Here is a 27487-nt window from a genome sequence, read left to right as displayed (position 1 = left end):
TGCCCGCTGTTGGCTGCTCTCAGAGAAGATCCAAGGTTTCAGGATCCTCCGTGCCTCCTGTCCCTGGGCCTAGGGCTCCCCACGCGGACGATCCCGCGGCCCTTCCCGCTCGGACACCCCGGGGGGGCTCGGCCCCAGAGCCCCCCAGCTGGTCCACGACCGGCTCCCGGCCGGGCGCTCCCCGCCCCCCAGGGCGCGCGCCTCGGGGGACACCTGTCCCGGCAGGGTCTGTCTTCCCCTCCCCCCGGCCCCGGCCCCGCACGGCTGCACGGAGCTCCCGCGCGGCTGCGGGCCGGCGCGTCGAGGGGGCGCTGCTGAGGGCGCGGCGCGGCGCGGGACGCCCCGAAGGGCACGGCCGAGGGGCGCGGGCGCTGCCGGAAGCTGGGGCGGGGCGCCGCGCGGGATGCGCTGAAGGGCGAGCGGCGCGGCGGCGGCGATGAGTGCGTCTGCGGCCACCGGGGTCTTCGTGCTGTCCCTCTCGGCCATCCCGGTCACCTACGTCTTCAACCACCTGGCGGCCCAGCGCGAGTGAGTGGGGCGCGCGCGGCGGGGGTCGCGCCGGGGCGGGGGGTGGCGGCCAAGTGGCCTCCGCGCCGCGCGCGCCCCAGCAACTTTTCCGCTGGGGCAGGGGCAGGGGCAGGGGCAGGCGAGGGGAGGAGAGGGGAGGGGAGGGGAGGGGCGCGGGGGGCGCGGGGCCGGGGCCGGGGGCAGGGGTCGGGGCGGGGGGCCTGGCCCGGGCGGCGTCCTGGACCTGCGGCAACGGTGCAGGAGCCAAGGCTGGGGCGCGACCCTGCCCGCGCGGTGCTGGGGGTCCGTGTGACGGAGGTCAACGAGGCCATGCCCCTGCCCTTGAGCAGCTCTGGGGCAGGGCTGTGGGGGTGCAGACCCCATCAGCGACCAGTGTGGCCAGGTTCTCTCGGGTCATGCCGTGCGCCTTTGCCATTTCCCAGGGACCTTTCCATGTATGGACACACACATACTTCTCATTTCTTATTAATTTTAGAAACTGTTGTGAATGACTAGCAGAAATAGCCGTGGACCAGCAGGCAGAGACCTGGGTTCGGGGTGTGGCTTTGGCACTACCCGGGTGGCCTGGCCTCAGTTTTCTGGTCTGTCAAATGGCCCGTATTTGTATTGTGTTGTCCGGATCCAAAGAGACCTGTTTGTGGAGGAGCGGAGGTGGGGCGGGGGCGGGGGGAGGGGGGAGTGTAGGACAGCGCAGGGAAGTGAGGCAGAGCGGTTCAAAGCCAAGGAAATGGGTGGGGCTGGCTTTTGGGTTTAGTTCAAAGCAGTGCCTCAGTCTTGTGTGAGGGATCCCTGGCTAAGCCACCCTGCACCAGGCAGCTGCAGGCCTGCCCAGGCAGCGGGAAAGGTGCCAGGCCTCCGTGCCTGCTGGTGCTCCTTGTTGTCTGTGGGGACGAGGAAGTTAACCTGTTATGTTTCCCACAGCAGTTGGTGCTAAGGAAATTGCATCAGTCTGCATGCAGCAAACCCTCTCCAGACCTTCAGGCTGCAGATAAGTGTCTGCCTATAGGGCAGGGACTTCTTTCTCCCCTTCCCTCTCTCTGCGGGGACCACCACTTGGGGACAGCCTTATCCAGATGGGCCCCATCCATAGTGAGCACTCCAAGGAACTGGCAGTGACTGCCCTTGGTCTGTCCCAGTCTAGGGGTGCAACTCCTGGAAGACACAGCTCTGGGCAGCAGATGTCACATGGCTGTGAATATAGTGCCCTGCATTTCTACAATGGCATTATAGGCAGCTCAGCAAATATTTATTGAATACATATTCTGTGCTTGACACTGTTCCAAGTGTTGGGGATATAGCTATGGACAAGCCAGGAAAGGGGGAAGGCAGGTGTTGAGACAGACATCACTAAAATGTGGCAACATGAGTGACTGAGAAGGGGAATGGTGGTCAGGGGAGGCTTCTTGGAGGAGGTGACTTGAGGTGTAGGAGGTGACACACAGGAAGTTGTGGAGACAGAACCTTCTAGATAGGGGAACGGGGAGCAGTAAGAGGAGATGGGCATGGTGGCTAGGCAAAGGGGTATTTTGGAGGGGCAGCAGGGCCAGTTTGAGGATGACTCTGAGATTTTGGCCTCAGCCGCTGGCAGGATGGTGATGGCATTTACTGAGCACACACTGAATTATGTATTGCCGTATATTATTGAGCACATTGCTAACCCTGCAGAGTTTTGAATAATTGGTTCCAGTCATTCTTCTCCTCCCCTTGCAGGTTAAAATCGCAGTGGCTCTGGCTCCTCTGTCTTCTTCCTCCACTCCCCTCTCCCAAGTCCCCTTACACATTGGCCCCAGGGCTGGACTAGCATGTTTCCTCCCTGCGGTTCCCCCTGGCACTGGCACTCTCTGCCCCGGGGCCATGGCACAGCCTCCCCAGGAGCTTCCTTGCCCTGGCCCTGGGATGCTTCTTAACTTCCTGCCCCCTTGCCCTTGCTCACGCTGTTCCCTCAGGACCTGACCTGAGATCTGACCTGACGGTTGAAGCCATTCCTGGACTTCATGGCCTGGGGTAAAATGCAATGTCTTTCTTTTCCAGACCCTCCCCCCAAGCACGTGTGTGCTCTCCCTCCACCTAGCCCTCTTGGATTGTACTTTTCCCACGGGAGTTACTTTCCTGTGGTCAGAACGTACCTTCCCAGGCCACAGCTCATCTTAGTATCGTTTGGCCCTGCTCAGGGCCTTGTGCACCCCGGGCATTCGCTTAGGTCTGTATTAGTTGGATTAGTCGAAGCTTTCTTCCCACCACACCTTTTACAAAAGTCTAAAAAACAAGAAGCAAGGCAGGGTAAGGAGTCAGAAAAGATTGGGATCTCTGTCTCTGTTTCTGTTTCTCTCTCTCTCTCACACTTTCTCTCCCTCTACTCATGCTCACCCATAAATATCCCCTCTGAGTGGGTGTCCCTCATGGAAGGACGTCAGTAATCCCCCTCATTCCCAGACTAGCAACTTTTTCACCCTTGGGTTTGTCTCAGCCCTTCCCCACACCTCGCTCCCCCCGCCCCCCAGTCCCTGCTGGATCCATCTCTCCCTGTTCTAGGAGGTTCTGTACTTGGTAGTCACTGGGATGCATACAGGATCTGCTGCCCCAGTTTCTCTTCATTCTGTGCTCCTCCCCTAGGTGGCGAATGTGAGAGGACAGGTGAAACAGTTTACACTGCTCTTGTATACTTCAGAATAGTGCTAGCTGCGTGGTGGTGCTGGTGTAAGTGTAGGCCCTTAGTAGGAGCAGGGATGGGGTTATTCCCTGGCCACCACCTGCCTTGGGCTGTGATTAAAATGCTTGTCAGCTTACACAGCACACCTAACCTCTTCCCTTTTCATGGAATGCTTCAGTCCAGTATCATGTTCCTGACCCCGATCAGCTTCCTTTTCCATCCTCTGCTCCTTTGGCTTTCCCCTACTGGAGGAGCCTAGAGCAGGCACTAATGTGCACCACTAGAAATTTCCTATTTCAACATCTTACCTGGACATTGACACAGTCATTCTCATCCTTATCATAGAAGTGTGTCATCCATCCACCATCTGTCATCCATTCCTTCCGCCATCCATCCATTATCCATTCATTCACCATCCACCATCCATCTATCCATCACCCATTCATTCACCATCCACCATCCATCATTTGTCATCTATTCATGTATCTTTCCATCATCCATCCATTCATTCATCCACCATCCATTCATTTGCCATCCACCACCCATTCCCACCATCAATCATCCACCCATCATCCGTCCATTCATCCAACATCCATCATCTATCAATTCATCCACCCATCCACCATGCATCATTCTTCCATGCACCATCCATTTATCTATCCATTCATCCACCATCCACCATCTGTCATCCATCTGTCCATCTATCCATCCATCATCCACCATCCCCCATCCATTATCCAGTGTCCATTCATTCATTATCTACCATCCATCCATCCATCCATCCATCCATCCATTTCTCCTTCCTGGCTTCTTTTCCCCCTCCTTCCCTCCCTCATGCATTCATCAATTCTTATATGCACTCATAGAAGTCCCCAGACAGACTTTCTTTGTCATACTCATCCAGGTATCCTGAAAAAAGTTGCATGTTCCCATGCCCCACTCCAAAGCATTTTGTAGGTGGAGGGTGGCATTTGGAAATCTGGGTGCTCCTGATGTCCAAAGCCTTTTTTTCCCCCAACTCTTGGGGCCTGGGGCCAGGGGCCAGGGATACAGCTTTCCTGTACGTGTGACCAGTCTCCTGGGGGCCCATCTATCTGCAGGTTGGATGGATCGCTTCCCACCTCCTGACTGACCTCTCTTATGCTGAGGGCAGGTTTTTAACACCCATTACAGCTGCAGGGGTGTGGAGTGAAATCTAGCATGAGTGTGTCCCTCAGCTGTTGGTAGGTACTGTTAGGTTGTAGAACCCGTGACTGAGAAAGGTACTTTCAGAAGTTCCAGGGGCATATGGCAAAGGTTATCCAGAAGTTCTCTTGTCAAACTGTGGTTCTGTGCAGGGGTTTCAGCTGAGGAGTGGTGCTTGTGGCAGCCCTCAAGGGCTTTGAAGAGGCTGTGGTGTGCAGGCCATTGGAGAGGGCCACAGGATCCTTTGTCTAGAACTGAAAGCCCTGTTTGGTAATGGAGCTGTAAGAGAGTATCCCTGTAGGACCAGAGGTGACATCCTGGGTGAGAGAGCTCAGAGTCCATTGAAGTAGGACCCTCCACATAGACAGGGACATCCTCCATTCATCCTCAGTGCCTGGCAGATAGGAGTGCATCATAAATTTTATCCTTACTATGTTTTTTTTCCCTTACTATGTTTTAAGATTAATTAATAAGCAGATGATGAAATGACATGACTTTACTAAGGTTGCAGAGTTAGGCGGTAGCATAGTAGGTGCTGAATCCAGGTGTCTTGACTGCAAACTCAACCAAGCCTCATGCCCTAGTGCTGCCCCACTAGGGAGGGGCCCTGGCCCCCGGTCTTCTCAGTATGGTGTCTTTTCCCTATGCCCATCCTTGCCTCACCTTACTGTCTGGGTGAGGGGTTAGATGCTGGCTTGCCGGCCCTGGGTGTGGGCAGCTGGCTTCATTGTGGCTGCAGGTCTGGCCCAAACTTTTCCTTGTTCATCCTTTGGCTCCTTTGATTATACACATGACCTGTGGCCCTCCCTCCTTGTCCTCCTGGAAGATATGTGTAGTCGGGACTCCTCTGGATTTCCTGGAGCTCAGTCTGAAGGTTTCTGGCTAACCCTGAGGGAGGGGGCAGATTCAGTGGTTAGGCCCATCAGCCACTGGGGAACAGGATTTGGACGAGCAGGTAGGTAGAGGCAGGGGGGCAGTGGCCATCTTCAGGGGTGGGATGGTGTGGAGGATGCAGGTCTGTGCAGGTGCACAGGATGGGAAGATTGAGGACCTGGTGGTTCCAGTTTCTGAAAGTCACATGGGTGGCCTGGGGGGGCAGGGGCAAAGTGCTGCAGCAAAGCCAAACCTCACTAACCCCACAGCTCTTGAACTGTGGGCAGAGGCAGAGGTGGGAGCGAATGCATTCAATAGCCAGGAAATTCCACGCACCAACATGTTTATTTCGATAAGTGACCACCTCCCTGTTCTGGTCGTTGCAGTTCCTGGACGATTGTAGGGGTTGCTGCCCTCATCTTGCTCCTGGTCGCCCTGCTGGCTCGTGTCCTCGTCAAAAGAAAACCACCCCGGGACCCCCTGTTCTATGGTACGTCTCCCTTGGAAGGGAACTGTTGGTGTCCATCAAACGGCACAGCTCTTGGGCCTTTGCCTTCACTGGGTTGTGCCTCCATGAAGTTGGTCTCCAATTCCCTGAGCTCCCTGGTGAAGTGGCAGGAAGTGGAGGAGTAATTCAGGACAACACAGTCCTCAGCTCCAGACCAACAGGGCCTCCAGGCCACAGACCCCGCCCCTTCCCAGTGGGGATCATGGAGGAAAGTCTTTGGCAGGGCTAGGCAGGATGCCCCTCCATGCCTCCCCCCACCCCCTACTCCCCAGCCGTGCTCTGACCTCTGACCTCCACTCTTGCAACATCTTACTGTGCTTCCTGCCTGTGCTTTGCTTCTTGCCGCCCCCTCCACCTGGCCTGGAGCTTTGCTGCACAGTGTCTTGGTCTACACGTTTGTATAGTGAGGAAAATAATATTGCTCGCCATGGACGGTTGCTACAAACATTCAATAATATTTATAAAATACTCCCAACAGTGCCTGAAAAATACACATGTGCATTGCATAAATAAAAACTCCACCAACCAAGCACCTGGTCTGGCCCTGAGCACTGTAGCCATATCAGCTTATTCAGTTGGCATAACAAATACCCTCCACTTACAGATGAAGAAGCTGTCTCAGAGACACTGAGAATTGTGGTCAAGGTTTTCACTAAGAACATCATTGACCCCAGAACCCAGAACCCACACTCTGCTTTGGGCCACACTGCCTCAGGCTAAGCTGCCCCCGTCTTCAAGTGCTTCCCTTGCCAGAAACTTGACCTGGCATTTCCTCCTTCAGTTTCTGCTTCAGGGATGCTGCATATCAGATGCCCCCAGATCGTGGTGTCCTGGAGCAGAAACAGACTTTTTCTGTTATCTCCCCCTGCCCCCCTGCCAGCTTTACTGAGATGTAATTGACATCTCACACTGTACAGGCATGAGGTCTACACTGTGATGATGTGATAGGCATCTACACTGTGAGGTGGTGACCACAACAAGGTTGTTCACCATAGGGTCCCTCGCCTCACATAATGACCTTTTTTTGGTGTGTGATGAGAAGAGTAAGTATGCAATGAGGTGTCGTTAACCATAGTCACCACACTGTAAAGTAGATCCCTATGACTTACTCATCTTTGAACTGGAAGTTTGTAACCTTTGACCAGCATCTCCCTATTTCCTCCAGTTGCCAGCCTCGCAACCACTGTTCCAGTCTCTGAGCTCAACTTGTTTAGATTCCACAGATAAGTGAGATCATATAGTCTGTCTTTCTCTGAATGTCTTATTTCACTTAAGATAATGCCCTTGAGATCCATTTATGTTGTGATGGATGGCAGGATTTTCTTCTTTTTTTATGGCTGAGTAATATTCCATTATGTTTATGGATATCTTCCTTATCCATTCATCCATCCATGGATGCTTAGGCTGTTTCCATGTCTTGGCTACAAACATTTATTTTCTTTGCTCATGGGTCTGCAGGTTGGCTGAGACTGCTGTGCTTCGGGCTCTGGGGCATGTTCAAAGCTGTACCATGTTTCTCCTTGTTCCTGGGCCAGTAGCTCCCCAAGATGTCCCCTTCTCATGGCAGAGGAGACTTAGAGTTGGCCATTCCATTGGCCAAATCAAGTCATGTGGCTGAGTCCATCATCAGTGCCATGGGGAATATTCTCTGCCCACAGTGGATCTTGGCAAAGATGGGGAGGGAAGAATTCTAAGTAACTAATTTCCCAACTTGCGTATAAAAACCCTGGCCCTTAGGTCAATGATGTAACTTGCCCAAGGTTGGATAGCCAGTGGGTAGATGAGCTGGACCTGTCTGACTTCCGGGCTCACACCACCTGCCTTTGTCTGACCCTAGACTACCTTTCTAGGGTGGTCTCCTGCCACTGTCTTTCCACTCCACCCCATGGAGTCTACACTTAGCTGCCTTCTGTCTCTCCCAGCTCCCCAGGGTTGGGCACCTTTGCTCCAACACTCTTAGTCCTGTGCCCTAGCGTGAGCACACTGTGGCCTCAGAACCAGGGCCTGTCACCTCTGACCCAGCTCTGACACTCCCGTCAGCCTGTGATCAGATGCTGAACGCTTTCTTTCCCTGGAGACATATGGTGGCTGACTGCCTGCTGGCTGATCTCAACTGCAAGATCTGGGTCACAGGCCTGGGAAGCGCAGGGAGGCAGGGCCTACAGGGCAGGGCACATGGGGGCCTTGCACTCCTGTGGAGGGTGTGAACACTGAGGCCCTGGCTGCAGACTCGGAAGGGTTGGCTTCCCTTCTCTGGGACGTCACCTCTCCATTTATTTTATCGTGGCTGTTCGTATGTCCACCTTTGAATTCTTGTACTCCCCGTGCCCACCACATGGCTTCTGGTTTGTTACAGTTTGAAAAGGTAGCCTCCCTGATAAACTGACAGGCACAAGTTTGATCCCTTGCCTTATAAAAAGTCTAATTCCTTAGCTGTTTGTTGCTGGTGGTTTTAAGCCTGTTTAGGAGATTCTCACCACCTGAGAGATTCTTAGAGACAAGGTGGCTTTGCTTCTTTCATACTCAACTATGCCATCTCTACCCATTTTAAACACCACTGGCCTTTCTTTTTAAAACTTGCACACCAAGGGGATCCCTGGGTGGTGCAGCGGTTTGGTGCCTGCCTTTGGCCCAGGGCGCGATCCTGGAGACCCGGGATCGAATCCCACATCGGGCTTCCGGTGCATGGAGCCTGCTTCTCCCTCTGCCTATGTCTCTGCCTCTCTCTCTCTCTCTCTCTCTCTCTCTCTGTGACTATCATAAATAAATAAAAATTAAAAAAAAACTTGCACACCAAAAAATAAATAAACAAATAAATAAATAAAACTTGCACACCTGGGATGCCTGGGTGGGTCAGAGGTTAAGTGCTTGCCTTTGACCCAGGGTGTGATCCTGGAGTCCTGGGATCGAGTCCCGTGTCAGGCTCCCTGCATGGAGCCTGCTTCTTCCTCTGCCTGTGTCTCTGCCTCTCTCTCTCTCTCTGTGTCTCTCATGAATAAATAAATAAATAAAATCTTAAAAAAAAAACCAAAAAACTTGCACACCCACTATTGTCCATCTGTAGGATCTGCAGTGTGGAATAGAGCAAACAGCAGATATGCTGTGAGCTGGCTGCAGGTGCAGGTGGGACACAGGTGGGGTCCGGGGTGGCCGCTTATAGGTTGTGGAGGATGGATAGGGTGGCCTGGTGGGATCCTTTGGGTAAGTGTGTCATTCTGTCCCCGTGGCAGGTGTCCTCTTGGAGAGAGCACTTGGGCAGTGCTGCTGAGATCCATAACACAGACGAAGGTCCTTTTGTGCAGGAGGGACCTTCTGTTACTCCATCTTGACAAGGCCCACGGTGTCTTCTGGAAAAGATTAAAAACAAGTCATTGTTTTTGGTAAATGCCAAGGTCTTAGTCATTGCCTCCTGAGCTGCTCCTTTTTAAACTACTGCTTTATTGGGGTGCCTGGCTGAGTGCCGGTGGAGCGTGGGGGTCTTGATCCTGGGATTTGTGAGTTCAAGCCCCACGTTGGGTGTAGAGATTACTTCCAATAAATAAAAATAAGTAAATAAGTAACTACTTCTTTCTTTGCTCTAGTGTATGCAGTTTTCGGATTCACCAGCGTGGTGAACCTCATCATAGGACTGGAACAGGATGGAATCATTGACGGGTTCATGACGCACTACTTGAGAGAGGTATGGGATGATTTAGCGAATGTGAGCCTTACGCCAAAGGATCAGCCACCCAAGTCACATTGCTCACAGATGAAATCACTTTATGTAGTATAAGGGGATGAGATCCATGGTATTTCTTTTACTGCTGCATACGTAGGTGGTTGATTCATGTGGAAAGTGAAGTAAAAAGTTAGGATTAGATCATGGGAGGCACTTTTTCCAGCATTCGGTTTTATATCTCCTCCCTCACACCTGGTCCACTACCTTCCTCCTTTGCTTGTATTTAACATACGTGAAGTGTTCTAAGTGAATTTAGTACTTGGTGTCTTATTATTAGAACATTACTATATCCGAAAGCCCAAGTCAGTCTTATGTGTATAAACTAGAGAACACTGAGGCGTTAAATGAAGCCATTTGATTGTGATGAACCTTCCCTCACTGTCATCATATTATAGTGCTACTTGCTCTTGAGAGAGCTAGTCCTCTTTCCCTATCTTTTTGTGTGATGAATCCAGCCCCAGAGAGGTTAAGTAACTCGCTCAAGATCTCACAGGAAAGCACAGTCTTAATCTGTGCTTTAAATAATGGAGAACTTCATATGTAAGCAAAGGAAGTTTGGACTTTATCTCACCTTTGAGGGAAGATTTTAAGTCAGGGAATGATGCAGTCAGCTCTAGGAAGGATGAGCTTAGAGCAGGGTGTCAGTGCTGTGAACTGGGACACAAGTCAGGAGGCTTTTGCAGGACCAGCAAGCACATGAGGATGGCCTTGGCAGAGCCAAGCATGGGAGGTAATGGGGAGGGAGGAACTTTGGAGACTTTGAGTGGTTGGAGTAAGTAGGACTCAGGGATGGGTTGGGGGTGATGGGGAGGGTAAGATCCAAGAAGACATCCTGCTTCCTGCTTTTGGAAAAATGCTGGTGTTATTAAAGCAGAAGAATTCAGTCCTGTAGACAGTAGCTGGAGTAGACTCTAGGGCCCAGGAGCTCTCTGACCTGGCAGGGAGATGGCACAGTCCTAGGAGCAGTGATGGAGACACACACAAGGCACAGAGTATGGGCACTCCTTGGAGATACTGTGGGTTGCGTCCCAGACCATCCATTGCAATAAAGCAACAATCACAATAAAGTGAGCCACATGAATTTTTTAGCTTCCCAATGCATTATTTATACTATAGTGTATGACGTGTGCATAGCATTATGTCTAAAAACCATACATACCTTAATATTAAAACAGTTTATTGCTCAAAACTTGCTAACCATTATCTGAGCTCTCAGCAAGTCATCATCTTTTTGCTGGTGGAGGGTCTTTGCCATGAGGTCGATGGCTGCTGACTGATCAGGACAGTGACTGCTGAAGTTTGGGATGGCTGTGACAGTTTCTTTGTATTTTTTTTGGAAATATTTAACATTCATCTGAGATAGAGAGCATGAACAGGAGGGAATGGTAAAGGGCAGAGTGAGAAGCAGACTCTCCACTGAACAGGGAGCCTGACATGGGTCTCAATCCCAGAACCCCAGGATCATGACCTGAGCAAAGGCAGATGCTTAATTGATTGAGCCACCCAGGCACCCAGGCTGTGACAACTTTTTAAAATAAGACAACAATGCAGTTTGCCAAGGACGAGGAGAGTGATGGTGAGACATAGGCAGGTGAGGCAGTCAGACCGCACCCAACAGTCACTATCTTATATGAGTGCAGCTCATAGGGCCTCCAGACAGTCACAGTAGTCCATCAGAGATCATGGGTCACAGATCAACCAAAACACAGATCACAGATTGAAATATTGCCAGAATTACCCAGATGTGACACAGAGACACAAAGTGAGCAAATGCTGTTGGAAAAATGGCCCTGTCAGACTTGCTTGACACAGGGCTGCCACAAACCTTCAACTTGTAAAAAAAAAAAAAAAAAAACAAAACAAAACAATGTCTGCAACACACAATAAAGTGAAGGGCAATAAAACAAGATCTGCCCTTGTGCAGGGGAAGAATTGAGTCTGGAAGCAGTCAGAGGAGTCCTCATTGCATTAGTGACACTGCTCTAGCATTTTTTAAAATGGCAATGACATGGGATGATAAACATTTTCCAGATAGACAAGGGCCGTGGAGGGCATTCCAAGAAGGGACAGCTGTGTCTCCTCACGGTCAGCCTGGGGTGGAGGTGTGCAGGGATGATGCCAAGTTCATCTGGGGACACGTGGAGTTGTGGGTGGTTGAGGGACATATTGGCAGATGTTCCAGCTGGCAGGGCTTCGCAGGTCTGCTCTGAGGAACGTTCCTGATAGGGAGATTGGGAGCCATCTCAGTGTAGATAGTACCTGAAGTCTGGAAAGAGAGCTTGCTTGGGAGAAGGAGGAGAGAAGATGGCTGAGGGTGGAGTGAGTGGAACTTTGGAGGCCGTGGCTAGAAGAAGAGCCCTTGCCGTGCACTGTGAGGGGATAGGCCAAGAAACAGGAGGAAACCTGGAGAGTCTGGGACCCTTGTGTCCAGAGTGGGGAGGTTTCGAGGAGCTTTCAGCTGCTGGGAGGCCTGTGGTTGAGCTGGTGAGGGTGGCAACCGGTGAGGCACACAGGGGCTGAGAAGGTAGGATGGGGTGTCGTGTGAAAAAGTCTGCAGGGCCAGGTTCTGGGTGCCCAACTGTCAGATGGAGGAGGCGGGGCCTGGGCCTGCAGTTGGCAAGCAGCTTTGGGAGCATTTTGAGCAGAAGAGCGATATGTTAAGAGCTAGGCCTCATGAGTCTTCATTTGGCAGGTGGATTGGAAAGAGGAGGGAGACAGACTGTTTGGGACTGGCTCGGTGAGGGGCACTGTGGGCTTGAACCAGGCTGGGTGGAAAGGGAGGGTGGCCTGGGTGACCTCAGAAAGAGAGAATTGGCAGGACTGGCCCGCAGACTGCATAGGAGAGAGGGATGACAAAATGATCCTGGGGTGTTGAGCCGGGTAGGCTGACTGCTGTCCTGTTCATCCAGAGGGCTGGGCAGGGCTCGAGTGGGGGCAGAAGCTGAGGGGTGAAGGGAGTCCAGGAGAGTTTGAAAGGCCCATGGGCTGTCCAGTTAAAGATGCCCATCAAGCCAGCAGGAGTGGCTCGCCTGGCTCCGGGGGCCAGGTGTGTACATGAACGACCAAGTCATAACATTGGATTGTACTGTTGAGTCAGAGCGTGTTAGAGAGAAACGACTTGGTCCAGGCATGGGCACATAAGTCCAGATGCCGTGTTATTTCTACACCCCACCCCCCTCTTCATGCCCTTGGATCATGGGGACAGACAACAGAGCTCTGTTGCCTCTTTGGTAGAGCCGAGTCAGTTGTGTGCGTCCCATAAGGGAGTTGGGGTGCCCATCTGTCTGTCATTGGGTGTGGGAAAGATGTGCCTTCCTGGGGGTCCATACAAAGGTGAATGATGGTCAGCTGCTGGCTGTGGGAAGCAGGGTCTTCCCTGGCCACCCCTTTGGCCAGAGCCAAGGGCCTCAGTCACAGATTTGACTCAGCCTTGGTGAGTTAGCCGAGCAACCAGGGCTGCCCATAATGCCACCTGCCTTGTCTGACCCAGCGGGTCTAGGTGCTTGATCCAGCGGGTCAGCTCACAACCAGGTGTTCTGCAGGGCCCTGCACTGCGGACTAGTTGCAGCAGCTCCAGCTCACCACTGGGATTCCGCATAGCTACGTCTGGGCATGCTGACTCCAGCCAGCTCTGCTGTTTTACGTGCCTTGAAGTCCAGGTCTGCTGCTTTGTGTGGAGGTCTACTGACAGCAGATTCCTCTTTTTATCTTTCCCCAGGGTGAGCCGTATTTGAACACTGCGTACGGGCACATGATCTGCTACTGGGATGGCTCTGCTCATTATCTGATGTATCTGGTGATGGTGGCAGCCATAGCCTGGGAGTAAGTGAGTCAGTCTGCTGGGTGTGTGTGCCTTTGCCACCTTGGCAGCCCATACGTGGGTATGTGAGGAAGCCACACGTGTAGAGGGAGAGACACAAACGGGACACGCACGTGAACACATGCTCTGTGGACACACGTGAGACATAGTTAACACAGGTTCTCTTGCTGGCACAGCTGCCTTTTGGACATGTCCCTTTGGATGATCCCACACCGTGGTGACAGCTTGGGCAGCCCCTTCAGCTTCTGACTGTTCTCTAGGAAGTCTTATTTGCAGCTGGCTTCTCAGGGAGTGTGCATGTATGCACACAGGGATAAAGATAGAGGAGCAGAGTCTTACATGACCATTTCTGTTTCTGGGGATTGGTGCCCTAGGTCTGCCATGTGGAGCACCGCTGTAGGCTCCTTGGAGACCCCTGCCATGGGAGACTGTGTTGGATAGACCCCCGAAGTGAGCAGTGCTCTCTTTGGCTGAATTTATGGGACCTCCCTGTCCATGGTGGTTATACCCACAGCTGCTCCCTGCTGGTGTCCCTGTAAACCCAGAACGTGAACCTTTTGGGGCAGGGTCCTTTCAAGCCCAGCCAGCTTCCCAGGCCTCCCCGTGGCTCCAGGTTAGAGAAAATGATGCATTTTTGCACCATAAGAGTTTGAAATTCAGCTTGACCTCGATCTTGAGCTTAGGGACAGCTCCAGCTGAGTTTTAGACTCTTCCAGGTACTAGCCTATCTCTTCGTGAATGTTCCTAAGCTTCCAGGGAACACATCAAGTGTTTCTGAGAATGCCTGGGCTCTGCTTGCAGGCTGCCAGGAGTGGGCTGTAGTTTCTTTGGCTCAGTTAGCATCCTGCTGGGGAGAAGATTCTTGTTTTGTCTTGCTCACAATTCCAGTCTTTATGAATTGGCCTCATGGGAATCAGCTGCACTTGGCTTGGGGCGGTGGGGCAGGGCAGAAGCAGTATTGTCCACCTCTGGACAGAGATAATCTCTTTTTGCTCTCTCACTGCCCCTTACAGACGTGGGTTATCAGGGTTATTGGCTGAAAGAGCTTTTTGTCAACACAGCCTATTAAGATTAGGGGTCTGTGTCTAGCAGCTCCTTTAGAATACGGGAAAGGTCTCAGGATCTCCATCTTTAGGGCTCTGGCCATGATCCTGACACCAGGGAAAGTCCATTTAACATCCTGTTACTCATACTTACAGTGCTTTAAAATACGGGTCCAACTTCCTTTCTTTTTTGAAACTTCTCTTTCCTTTTCTGCCATGAATTTCATGTGACCCAGTGAAATGCGGGACTCCTTTGAATGTGACTGACCTTGCCGTAGTTTAACAGATGATCAGGGCAGCAAGCATTAATTCCTATTTGGAAGGACACAAAGAGGGCTCTGTAGTAGATCACAGATGGAAATGAAATTTGAGCACTAGGGCTCCTTAGGGTTGATTTATTACTATCGATTCAGTAAGTTTCGATTCATATACTTTACTAGTTAGGATAACACTAATTAGATCATCTTTTGCTAATAGTATTGAGGATAAGTGCACCAAGCCAAGATTTTTTTTTTTTTCGTTGCAGGGAAAGTTATAGAACCATTGGCCTCTACTGGGTTGGATCTATTATTATGAGCATTGTTGTTTTTGTGCCAGGAAACGTTGTGGGTAAGAAACCTTATCTTAAAAAATTCACTTTCCTCTTCTGAAACAATGGGGGAGCACTTGTAAATAGAGAAGTTATCTTGGTTGTTATTCCAAGCTTCCCAAGAAGCTGTTATGCAGAATTCTTCCTTTTCCCCTCTGTCATCTCACCACTTAAGAAATGCTTTTGAGCAACTCTCAGAAGTGTACACTGAACAATTAGACAATCTAAAACCAGTGATTCCTGACATTTAGGATCTAGAGGAAGTATTTGTGGCTACATGCAGTGTGCAAATATTTCTTACAACTTTTTGTATCATATGTAACTCTTGACACATTCGATAAATGTATATGAGAATTAAGACTCTCGAAAGCTAATGTAAAAGAGGTTATTATTTATGCATGCAAAAAATCAGGGTTTTATGTTAAATATATTCTAGACATATAGTAGCTAGGACATGCCTGGTCATAAGCACCTTGTACTTTGAAATTGTCTTATTTTATTTGGCCTCGTGAAGAATATTGTCTGGTCTACAGCACAATGTTAAATGACTTGAGGTTGGTGTCCTAAATGTTACTGGTGTTTTGATATGCTTTTTGGCAAACTTTTGACTTTCTCTCTCTCTTTCTTTTAAATAGGGAAGTATGGAACTCGTATTTGCCCTGCTTTTTTCTTAAGCATACCATATACTTGTCTTCCTGTCTGGGCTGGTTTCAGAATCTATAATCAGCCATCAGAAAATTATAATTATCCCTCAAAGGTGATTTTATTATGTTAATTGTAACCTGTTGCCAAACTCACAGGGCTCACTCATATTTGCTGGCTACTGAATGGGACCATGCCTCTGTGTCCTGGAGCACTTGGGGCAGCCCATATGACCGTGCTGATTCTGTGCACTGGTCATGCCTCACTTACAGTGGCAGAGATGGTCTGTTTCTGGCTGAGTATGTCTGCTTCCATCGGCCTGGCTGTGCTTTCTGGAACTTCACACTGGCTGTTCCCATCAGATGCTCCATTAGTGGGTGGAGTGTATGGTTTGTCTGGGGCTGTTAACAGCCTGGCGTTTTGAGCATCTGGACATCTCATTCAGAGGTACCAGTGCATTTACTGCCCCAAGGGGAGGCTGGAGACATACTGCTGTTTGAGGCAACACACAACAGCCTCAGGGTGTAATTTACCAAGAGATCCAGGCACAAGGACATCTGAGACACCTCCCTTCCATTCACAGCAGAGGTGGTCGAGGTGAAGCAATGCTGGCTGGGCAGGTACTCTGTTAAGGTCTTCATTTCTAAGCTAGTAACATCTAAGTTTCTCTTCCTTTTATAGATATTAGATCCTTAAGCAAGATCCTTTCAGCAAAGTGATATATGAAAATTTGAATTACTAGAGATTATCAGAACATGATTATTCATTTTTACTATAAGATTTACAGTAGAGTTCATTAAAATACGTGGTAATTTACAAACACTTCATTTGTAGAGTTAGACACCTGATGTGTAAAGTCAGGTTGGCAGAATGACAGCCAGTACTCCCTTACATCCTTTTGAGGAATGAGGTGGTTGTTCAAAAGAAGCAAGCAGTAACCATCGCCTTGGGCTCCAATGCTTTTACACTCTCTTTGTCAGTATGTCAAGCGTTCATGCTGCAAGACACATAAAACTGTTTATCATTTTTTAAATGTTAAAACACAGTGATGGCCAGGGAGAAATGGACATTGTCATACAGTGCTGTAGGGAACATAAATTCAGACTCACTCTGCAGTCTGGCAGTGTTATCAACCTTAACAAATTTAATCCCTTAACCTAGTAATTCCACGTCTAAGCCCCTGTTCTCAGATCATCAGAGAGATGGTATCAAATATTTATGTATAGAATTGCTCATCATCACATTAACAGTGCAAATGCCTAAATGTCCAACAATGAGAGAACGGCTGAAATATGGTGCTTCCACATGACATTACATTTTAGAAGAGCTTTTAATAATGTGGGAGAGTACTTATAATATAGGTAGATGTTGAGTGTCAAAAGAATGAATACAAAATTGGTTATATATAAAGTCATAATTTTGTAAAAAGTAAATATAAATTATATATAGATATAGATCTCTCTCTTGAAAATTGTAGAGACTCCTAATAGTGTTGGGTTAATGGTTTACCTTACTTTAAAAAAAAAAAAAAAAAAGACTCAGAGCTCGAAGGGCCCTTTAAGATGACCTGGCCCAATCTCATTTCTCAGATGAGCAAACTGGAAGTGGAGGTGAGGAGGGACATGATCTCTGTTAGGTGGCTGGCGGTTTATGACGTGAATCACCCATCTGCAGAATTCTCTTGCCATCCAGCACCATAGCACTTATGCGTCAGTAGATCTCAGAGACTTCTTTGGCACTTTGGGACCTGCTCATTGGTTACAAACTCTGTTTTAGGTTGTTCAAGAAGTCCAAGCAAAGGACCTGCTGAGAAGACCATTTGATTTAATGTTGGTCGTGTGTCTCCTCCTGGCAACTGGATTTTGTCTGTTTAGAGGCTTGGTAAGCACAACAGATCAAAGTAACATAAAAAAAAAAAAAAAGTATGTATTGAATCAGACTTCCTAATGCCCTAACAAAACATTCCTCCTACTGGAGCCTGGAGAGCTGGCCCTGCTGGCTGTGGCTCTCTTGCCTGCTGGCTCAATCCCCAGCTTCCCTCTCATGGGGTCGGCCCAGCTGGGCTGCTGCATGCCCCCTCCTTCAGGTCTTTGGATTAAGCCCACCCAGAAGTCTCCTCATTCCCTGATTTTAGGGTGCCTGAAAAATTAGCTGGTAGAGTCTCATTCTTTTGGTTTCTTTGATGTTTCTGACTTAAATGTAAATGTCTTTGGGAAGGGTGGTAACAGAAGACTCCAAGACCACTGTGGCACAGAGCGTGTGTTGTGTTCTCAGGAGTAGGGAGGTGGGGTTGAAGATGGGGCCAGAGTAAGGAGTTAGGATCCTGGCTATTTACCAGCTGTGTAGCCTTGGAAAAATGATATAACCTCTTTGACCTCAGTTTCTTCTATAAAACAACAGTACGTATCTTTTGGTACTGGTTTGAAGATGAAATAAGAGAATAAACATCAAACACTTATGGAGGGCCTTATATGTGGTAAGTGTTCAATACATGGTGTTACTATTTTCATTGATAGATCATTCTTTGCAATGCCCAGAAACAAATTTGGGCAGCTAGAATCATATGGGTAATTATATTCAGCTTTAGTGACAATTACTGTTCTAAGCTTGCTGGCATTGCACAACAGCTGAGTTGAGCTAGCTAGTGGGAGGAATGGCAAAGGGAAGGGATGTAAAGGAGAAAGAGCTGTAGGCTTTGTTCAGACCACAGAGCAGTAAAACTTTTTTTTTTTCCTTAAGTAATCTCCATCCCCAACATAGGGCTTGAACTCATGACCCTGAGATCAACAGTCACACACTCTACTGAGCTGGTCAGGCATCCTTAAAACTGTTCTTTGGTTAGTTTGCTCTAATTTTCAAAGCGAAAACAATAATAGTAGCAATGAAAATGGGCCCCAGCTGTATTCTTGCACAGCCATATCCATTCCTCTGTGCATGAGAAAAAGGTGTGCATGTGGGTATTTGCATGCTTGGTGGGCTTTTCAGTTTGGGTCCACTTTTACCAACTCTGCCACTGGCCTGTGTTCATAGATGTTATCTAGAAGGGACATTTATGGCCAGGGACATGAGAAGTGATGCATGAGAGATGTGACTCAGAGGGGACCTGGTTATGTGCCAAAGATACAAAGATACTGTGTTTCTTCTGTGGCGAAGAGTCTGCTGTGCTCCCTTTTAAAGTGGACACAGGATTGGCTTCACACAGGAGGACCCTGCTTTCAGATCAACCTTCACTGCCCCCAAAGGCCATGTACTCTGTAAGGCACTGGAGAGAGGAGGTGGCTGTTTCTTAAATTCTGCAAAGCATAGTAGGATGAATTTGGTGTAAGAATGTCCTTTTCTTTCTGCAGGGAATAGCTGGCTAGTTGTTCCCAGGAAAAGTCAAACTGGTAATCTAGTGGGAGCTGTGCTTCAGCTGGTTGAAACCTAGAGGCTTAAGAGATACCCAAGAATACAGCATTAGTTCTTTCCTACTCCACTATTCTTCATCTCCTTTGAGCAGATCCGTAGAATATTTCTTTTCTTCCTCTTCTACAGTACACAGTTTTTGTTAAATAGCAAAACAGCTTGTGGCTGAGCCTGGAACAGTTAGCCTTATCAGTAAACACTGAGAATAAGATGTGATTGTAACTTTATAATGAATTCGTTTTTTGTTCTCAGATTGCTTTGGATTGCCCAGCTGAGCTCTGCCGATTTTATACACAATTTCAGGAGCCCTACCTAAAGGATCCTGCTGCTTATCCTAAAATCCAGGTCAAGTAGTTATGAAGCCTATGGTTTTCCTTTTTAAAAAAAAGATGTTTAAAATTCATTTTTTTTTGTTTTATTTATTCATGACAGACAGACAGACACACACACACACACACACACACACACACAGAGGCAGAGACACAGGCAGAGGGAGAAGCAGGCTCCATGCAGGGAGCCTGACGTGGGACTTGATCCTGGGTCTCCAGGATTACACCCCGGGCTGAAGGCGGCGCTACACCACTGGGCCACTGGGGCTGCCCGCCTATGGTTTTTCCAAAGTTAATTTTCACTCTTTAAGAATGGGAACATGTAGGCCCATGTAGGAAATAGGAATTAGTGTTCTCCAAGATAAAATTGTTAATCTTTTGTGCTTTTCATCAGGCCAAGTTAACTGTTAAGTTGCTGACAAGGTTATTTCTCTGTTAATACAGATGCTGGCATATCTGTTCTATTCTGTCCCTTACTTTGTGATCGCGCTTTATGGCTTAGTGGTTCCTGGCTGCTCCTGGATGCCTGACATAACACTGATACATGCTGGAGGTCTAGCTCAGGTACGTTCTGAATAGAACGTCCACTGGGGATCTGGCTGTCCGTGTTGAGTATCTGAGAAGCATTTCTGCTTGGTGTTTTTTTTTTTTTTTTAAAGATTTATTTATTCATTCATTCAGAGAGAGTGAGAGAGAAGCAGAGACACAGGCAGAGGGAGAAGCAGGCCCCAGGCAGGAAGCCCGATTCGGGACTCGATCCTGGGTCTCCAGGATCACACCCCAGGCTGCAGGCGGCACTAAACCGCTGTGCCACCGGGGCTGCCCTCTGCTTGGTGTTTAAGGGTGGAAAACAGGTACTAGACACATCCCCTTTTGTTCTACAATTCTTTAAAGACATTTCTGCATATGCATTTTATTCAGATCTCACAGTAACTAAAAGAAAAAAAAAAAAAGATCTCACAGTAACTACTTGGTGAGTGTGCCATCCAGCTGTACAGGTGAGGGAGCTTCTGAGGCCCAGTGAGGACAGATCTGTCCCCGGTCACACACCCAGCAAATGGCACCGCTGTTTTAGTGTGCTGTTTCCCAGTCTCTGAACACCATGGCTACTAAAAAAGAATTGAGAGCCGTTATCTTTAAGACGTCTAAACATAAGAGGTCAGAATTCGGCTATACTGCACTGCACTGAGCCAGGGAAACTGGGTTTGAGGACATTCTCCTCCTGGGGAAGCAGGGCCAGTCATGCCATTCCTTCCCCCTTGCCACTTAGCCAGTCCCTGGCCTAAAGTAGGTGTTCAGTGAATGCTGACTTCATTGGACCGGAAAGAAAGTGATCTATACAAGTGTATTCTTACACAAAGTACATTTTTACAAGCTAACAGCTAGCAAAACAAACTGATCTTACCAACAAGGAAGAAAATCATTAAGTAATTTTATCCCCCCCCCTTGCTATAAATAAAAGAGAAACAAATGTCTTGTAACATCATTCTCTGCATCTTGCTCTTTGAGCAGGCCTAAGGATGAGGCTCATTTGGAAACTGTCAGCAAATAGTTAATTACAGTCATGGTGTAGGAACTAGGATGGCAAAACCATACTCTGGCATTTCCTGGAAAAACAGCTACAGTCTTTATGGGTTAACAGTTTGGGCTGAATCCTTGCAGTCCGAGGTAATTCTTAATTACAGAATTCGAATATCACTATCAAAAAAGTTGGTGCAGCACCTGAAGTAAGGGTTCCTGTTCTTCCCTTAAAGGATCAGTGGGGGAGAGAACTAGTAATTACCCTCTTTGCAGATCTCTGAATAGCTGGTTCCTTAGGCTTTGGTTTGGGGTCTTTATTTCCATATCTGTCAATACCAACTATAAGCTTTCAGTTTTTTTTTTAATCTTAGCCCAAACTGTTCCCAGACTCCTATGCCTAATCCCAATTTCAGTGTTTTCACTTGGCTGTCTTGCAGTGTCTAAGATAGGACCCCTGACCTTCCCTACACCTCATCCCCGTCTTCCCTCATCCCTGCAAACAGCTCTTCCCCGCTTCCAGCAGCTTGTCACACATGCAGTGCTTAAGCCTTCCCATTCTCTTAGCCCTACATCTAGCCTGTCACCAGGTCCAGATAGTCTTTCTCCCGAGTAATCCTCAATCCCACCACTGACAGCTCATTGCCCTGCAGTGGTCCGAGCTGTCATGGGAGGCAAGCCAGCCTAAGTGTTCTACTTACCATTTGTGTGAGGATAGGCTGTGTGCTCCGCTGGAGAGACAAATACTCAGTGGCTTAACACAGTAAAGACTTATTTCTTGCTTGTGCAAAGATTATGTGGGATATTTTCAAGAGTCCGGCCTGGCACAAGCCCAACTGCAAGGGAAGCAGGTAAATGTAGTCTTTCTGTGTGACCCAGGAGAAAGTTTGATGAAATAGCATTATCCTGGCAGTGCCTTTTTTTTTTTTTTTTTAAAGCCTCACTTAAAGGTAAGAAAGCAGAGGTTTAGGGCAACTTGTTACTTGCCTAGGGTCATAGTTACTAAATGGCAGAACAGGGATACGGAATCCTTTCTGATCCCAATGCCCATGTTCCTCTCTGCTGGTTTCCGTCTTCTCATGCAAACAGTTAGCTATGGTAGAGTCCTACAGCACAAAGCTAGACTTTGTATGAACGTGGGGGGTTGGACAGCCCCTGGGGGGTGGCAGGCGGTGACATGTGAGCGGGGCTCCGTGTGCAGTTAGGCTGGGGAAGCATTTAAGTGTTGCAGTATGCAGCAGTTCAGAGGGTAGAGTAAGCCTGGGCTTCTGTTTTCTTGGCCTTACTTTCCTGTGCTCCCCAGGAGAGGGGGCCTCCCACTAGCCTCACTCTTATCAGTCCCTTTCTTAGAGTCTGACACAATCACGGTCCCTCTATATGCCCTATACCGGGCCCCACTGTGGGAACACTGGCCATCATGACTGTCATCGTTGAGGAGGCTGACAAGAGTGAGGCCACTGCTGGAAACCGGTCACGTGGACAGTCAGTCGTCAGGAGGTATGGGGGCGAGCAGGTGCTTGACCTGATAGCAGTTAAGGTGAACGAACCCCAGACTCTACCTGCTGGTGAGGGCTAGGCTTGCAGATGGGCCCCTGTGGCTCCAGCCAGGTGGTTCTGGGAAGAGCAGGGTGGACAGCAGAGCTAAGGGCAGCAGCAGGAATCTCTGGGTTCATCCACCAGTGCCCAGTGTGACAAGGTAACCGGAGGCCACAGACTAGATCCTGCAAATGTGAGACAAGATCCTGCTAATCTACCCCAACCTGGCGAGTGGGGTCATCTGAGAACTGTGTCTGATGTTCCCATGACTCTGGGCCAGGTGTTCGTATCTACCTACTCAGAGTGTTTAGTGTAAGGAAATGTTACACAAAACAGATCACACAAAACATGTACGAAACAGGGTACATGATGAAAATGTTGAATTCCAGTTATGTGATTGGTTTTCTACCTAGCCAGTACTTGCTTATCAAATGAGTTCTCGTGTTGGGAGGGCATGTGACACATTTATCACAGAAAACACCCTCTGTAACCTGACTCGCATCCCTTATTTCCTAAAACTGCCATTCTTCATTGAGAAGCTTTATGCACCATGATCCCACTAATTTTATCAAAACCTGCATTTCTTGAAAGGCCTAGTGAACTCCCAAGACTCTATGTGACTTAGTTAAAAAAAAAAAAAAATCTCTGAAAAATTTCTAGATCAGTACAAGTCGGTAGAAAATTTAAGTCCTTACTGGGTCCCTGATTTCAGATCATGCAGTAATCTGCCAAATCTGCTGTCTTGAGAAATCAAAACATCAAAAAGTAAAATAAAATAAAATAAAATAAAATAAAATAAAATAAAATAAAATAAAATAAAATAAAATAAATAAAATAAAATGTGCCAAGGACATTTTACACTAAAGCCTTCCAGTGGGGACTTTTCATAACTCAAATATCTTTTCATATAAAATTCTTACTGTAGGATTAAAGTTGCAAGTCTAGTTTGAAAAGTATTCCAGGCTGGTTAGATCCAGTTATTTTTAGTACTTTGTAGCAACTGAAGAGTTTTTCTCTGCTAAAGTATCACTGAAAATTAGAAGAAAACAATCAGAGCCAATATAGTCAATATGGTTAAGAGCATGAGCTCTGGAGACAGATGGGTTCATATATCACCCTATCCCTGATGAGCTTGTGACCTTGGCCACCTTGGATTCCTCTTCTGTAAAAGGATGGTACAGGAGCTTTCTCATAAAGCTGCTACAAGAGGATTAAATGAGGGAATATATGTAAAGGGCTTAGACAGTGCCTGGCACAGAAGACGCCTTGGATCTCTGTTGCTGTTGTTACAGGTAGAAGATTCTCAACAAGAGTCTTAGAGGAGAAATGCCTTGTGTTGCTCAGAAGATTCATTAATCTGTAGCCATGTGTAACAGATAGTATTGCCTAAAAATCAGAGAGAGTGGGAGAAAGCTCTGGGATAGAGTCAGTGGGTTTGGCAGGGAGCCTGCTGCCCATCCAGTAACACCACGGCTTTGGAAGCAGGAACAGTCCCACTTTGGTTGGGCAATACCCCTTTCCTCTTGCTGCTCAGACTCTCCCACTCCCTGGTTACGCGGGTGCCATGTACTTTCTCACAAAAGGGTCTGGAAGCTTATCTGTGGGTAATTTGGTTGTAGAGTTGACTCTACTGGAGGTGAATTTTATGTTCTTTCCTTATGGAAACCTCTAGGAAATATCTGAAAGGAAAGATTTAGGAAGAACATGGATAATTGGGATACTAATGCAAATCCTGTTTTAGTAGTTTGCTTCAAGTATAATTCATCAGTAAACATCTTGATTTAGTATTAAGACTAGACTTTGGGTTTAATATCTTCACATGTTTATCCTTTGGTGGAGATAGACAGTCTTGAAATTGTCCAAAGGCTGGCAAGGGGATCTAAAAACAAAGAGCCCACCTGAGTTCTCAACTAAGCAGAATGCCAGATCATGAACAGGTGATCTCTTGGCACTGTCGTGATTATTCCACAAAGAGCAACTTCTTGAACCGGCATAGGAATCCCTATGAGATAGGCTCCATTATTATCCTACTTTTATAGATGAGGAAACCAAAGATGTTACGTACCTAATCAAAGGTCCTACTGCTGGTGGAGCTGGGTTCTGACACTGGTGGTCTGGCTCCAGATTCAGTGTTTTTAATCCCTCAACTGTGCTGCTCAGAAAACCCTAAAAAATGACACAGTTCTGGATTAACTACTTACATTGTATCAGCCAGTGTTCATGTTAGTTTTGGCCTATAATACTTATGTGGACACACGATACTCTTTCAGCTCCTTTCTGGAACTGAGACCATGACTTTTAGGACTATCTCTATAAATATAAGAAAAAGGAGCTATTAAAATTGAACCATTCTTTGCTTTTTTTTCCCCCTCATTTTCCATTCTAATCATCCATTAAAAAAAAAATCAAAGCATATCTTTTAGATTTACTTAAGGTGAGAATTTAAAAAGGTAAGAAAGATGATTAGGGGCCAGTGTCACATCATTGAATTTTGCAGAAATTTCTGGGCTCTATAAAGTTGTCCCTATGATTCTGAGTGACAAGTCACTGAGCAGCACTGAGCCCAGAGCCACCAGATCCCAGCCTGGCACACAGGCTGCCATCGGGAGGCCTCATGTGCTGGGGGGCACATCACCCAGGAGACACTGTGTAGGCTGTTAGCAGCTATGTGCTTGGGAAGGGCACTGTTCTCAGGGGAGACGGAGGTTCTTCCGAAACTTCAGAACTCTGGGAACTGGACACCGTTAGGTGTCTGGGAGGAAGCTATAGTTGGACGCTCACTCATGGCCACCACAAACACACCTGTTAGAACTACAGGCAGTGCCAGAAACTGCAGAACACGGGCCTTAGGCTTCTCTCACGTGCAGACACCTCTTTGCATTAGAAACATCAATCTATACCCCTCATCCAATAATTCTGGTGAAGAAAGACCTACTAAAATAGGTATAAAAATAGAGAAATGCCGTGTAGAAGCTTTTTGTATTTTGACAGTCACAAGACGTTATTGTTTAATGTTTATTGAGCTCTAACAATGCGAGAGGCGCCACACAAAACATTAGACACAGTACCTGCCCGGTGGGCTTACAATCTAATCTAAGGACATGATCATTTTGTAATGTTGCCATGATTTTGCTGTTTTTGAAAATGAGGTATTAACTGCACTGGGGAGTGCAGGAAAAGAGCCTATGGAATCACTGGCTTTTTATGCCAGTTTCCCTATGCAAGTAGGCATGATTGCTCATATTACTTCATCTCTCAAAGTATGGTTGGCATTTCCCCACACCTGGTGATTTTTTTTTTTTTTGTCACATGTACAAGTGTCTATAAAGACAAAGACACCAAACCCACATTTTTGAAGATCAAGGTTCATATCTGGCCTCTAGTCCAGAAGTTTGGTTATATTATTCAGAAAAACACTGTTATTCAAAAGAGGCCCTAGGGAAAAACAGCAACAGAGGCCAAGCTCCTGGTCCATTTTCCTAGAACTGCACAAGAGCTCTGCAGGGCAGCCTCTCCAACGCCGTTTGGGCGTGTGCGTAAGGGACATGTGTTTGAGGGCAGAGCCCTCATAGAGCCCTCACAGAGCCTCATGGATCACAGTGCAGATGTGTACACTTTCTGTATTGGTCCTTGGTAACACACCACACTAATTTCTTATCTCTAGAGAGTAGCACATTGAAGGAGAGGTCCCTAGAATATATCAATAATTTGTAAAAACGTAGCCTGTGAAAGTACCTGTGTTACTGATACAAATCCACACACACGCTGCTGATGAAAGCTTGTCCTTTTCTTGTCATGGTCAAGTCAAGTGCTAAGGAACACTTTCATCTGCTAAGCATTGAGCAGAATAAACTGATTTCATACAGAAGGAAATGTAACATATGTATTTAAAGCAAATTATCTAAATTTTTCATTCTTGTTACTCTGTGACTTCTTTAGGTTATAATATCTTCTTTCTTCACTTGGATCCTGATAAACTAATAATTCATCACTTGTTATATTTATATTTCCAATCTTTTATTCATGTATAGCTTAGATTTCAGTAAGATATGAAAATGTAGACTCCAGGGTTGCATTTTGTAACAATATGAGAATCCTGAGGAAATCCTCACACAGAAGCCTTTTCTAATACAGTTTTCCCCTGTGCTTATGAAAAGTATCAAAAAAGACACATTCTGAATGTACGCTATGTATACCAGTACAAATGGGAAGCTCGTGCCTCAGATAATGCTGACAAGCTATACTTCTAGACAAATTAGAATTTGATTTGAAAAGGTTGCCTGAATGGACATTTACCATTTTATAAAGAGCAACTACAGTCCTACCCCCACCCAAGTTGGTAACGACCTTACTTACAAAACAACGCTTAGTATTTTTAAAATTGTGTAAAAAACAAATACATGAAGAAATAAACAAAAAAAATATATAACGAAGGGTTCTGAGCTCTTGTTCCAAGGAATAGGTAAAAGACTGACTAATGAAGCTGAGGTCCTCAGTGCTTCTCTTTAAATAGCTATATTAAAAATATTTTTACTTTCTAAACTCTGTACTTTCTTCATTTTTATTGGAACACATTTAGTAAGCCACAAGTGAGTGCCTGTATAGATCTCCAGATGCACATCAGAAACAAAAATAAAACAAAAAAACAACCCTGAGATTTTATTCAGTTTTTCTTTTAAATTGAGCCCCTAATGTTCGGTAAGGGTACTGGATGGGTGAATAGACAGCTGGCATGATAAAGCCACGCTAAGGAGGGTATACTTGATTTGAACAGTTATGTTAAGACTGGCCCTATATTCAGTGAAATCCTGAAGACTATGGATTGTTTGAGAGTACTGGTTTTGAGGGGCACAGGAAACACGGTCTGAATGAATCATCCAGAACACAGAATTCATGCTTACCTCCTCCCCCTTTTGTTTTTTAAATGCAACAGGCTCAGTTTGCTCACATCGGTGCTTCTCTTCATGCTAGAACTGCTTATGTCTACAGAGTCCCCGAAGAAGCGAAAACCCTTTTTCTAGCATTAAACATAGCATATGGAATTCTTCCTCAGCTCTTGGCCTATCGCTGTATCTACAAACCAGAGTTCTTTATAAAAACAAAGGCAGATGAAAAAGTCGAATAAAATATTATTTCATGTTTC

General features: G+C 47.3%; 1 protein-coding gene and 1 long non-coding RNA gene across 7 annotated transcripts; one reads left to right on the top strand and one right to left on the bottom strand.

The window, feature by feature from the left end:
- The first annotated feature begins 334 nt into the window (after positions 1-334).
- Positions 335-27485, top strand: TM6SF1 (transmembrane 6 superfamily member 1). 6 transcript variants are annotated; one of them, XM_055326326.1, is made up of 10 exons: positions 335-528; positions 5623-5726; positions 9326-9423; positions 13181-13284; positions 14852-14934; positions 15550-15671; positions 17333-17437; positions 19214-19306; positions 19735-19854; positions 22758-23033. In XM_055326326.1, exons 1-10 carry the CDS (start codon positions 437-439, stop codon positions 22896-22898), a joined length of 1062 nt encoding a protein of 353 aa, XP_055182301.1. In that variant the 5' UTR covers positions 335-436; the 3' UTR covers positions 22899-23033. The 6 variants fall into 6 exon arrangements, with proteins under 6 accessions (XP_055182301.1, XP_055182302.1, XP_055182297.1 ...); XM_055326322.1 differs by lacking the exon at positions 22758-23033 and adding an exon at positions 27278-27485 and having other exon boundaries at positions 345-528; XM_055326323.1 differs by lacking the exons at positions 335-528; positions 22758-23033 and adding exons at positions 8975-9124; positions 27278-27485 and having other exon boundaries at positions 5651-5726.
- Positions 15685-27282, bottom strand: LOC129510292 (uncharacterized). Its single transcript, XR_008664560.1, has 4 exons — positions 24410-27282; positions 22368-22529; positions 21510-21644; positions 15685-16553 (listed from the first exon to the last, which is right to left on the bottom strand). It is a non-coding gene; the product is annotated as an uncharacterized LOC129510292 (long non-coding RNA).
- Positions 27486-27487: the final 2 nt, after the last annotated feature.

The sequence above is a fragment of the Nyctereutes procyonoides genome, unplaced genomic scaffold (genome assembly GCF_905146905.1).
Source record: "Nyctereutes procyonoides isolate TBG_1078 unplaced genomic scaffold, NYPRO_anot_genome, whole genome shotgun sequence".
In the NCBI taxonomy this organism is placed as follows: Eukaryota; Metazoa; Chordata; class Mammalia; order Carnivora; family Canidae; genus Nyctereutes; species Nyctereutes procyonoides.
The sequence above is the reverse complement of the archived record's forward strand: the minus strand, read 5'-3'. Positions and strand labels throughout refer to the sequence as shown.

Coding starts and splice junctions, on each gene's coding strand:
- TM6SF1 (XM_055326322.1), top strand. CDS start 437: ATGAGTGCGTCTGCGGCCACCGGGGTCTTCGTGCTGTCCCTCTCGGCC. Junction 13,285..14,851: donor GTGGCAGCCATAGCCTGGGA/GTAAGTGAGTCA, acceptor TTTTCGTTGCAG/GGAAAGTTATAGAACCATTG. Junction 19,855..27,277: donor ATGCTGGAGGTCTAGCTCAG/GTACGTTCTGAA, acceptor TAAATGCAACAG/GCTCAGTTTGCTCACATCGG.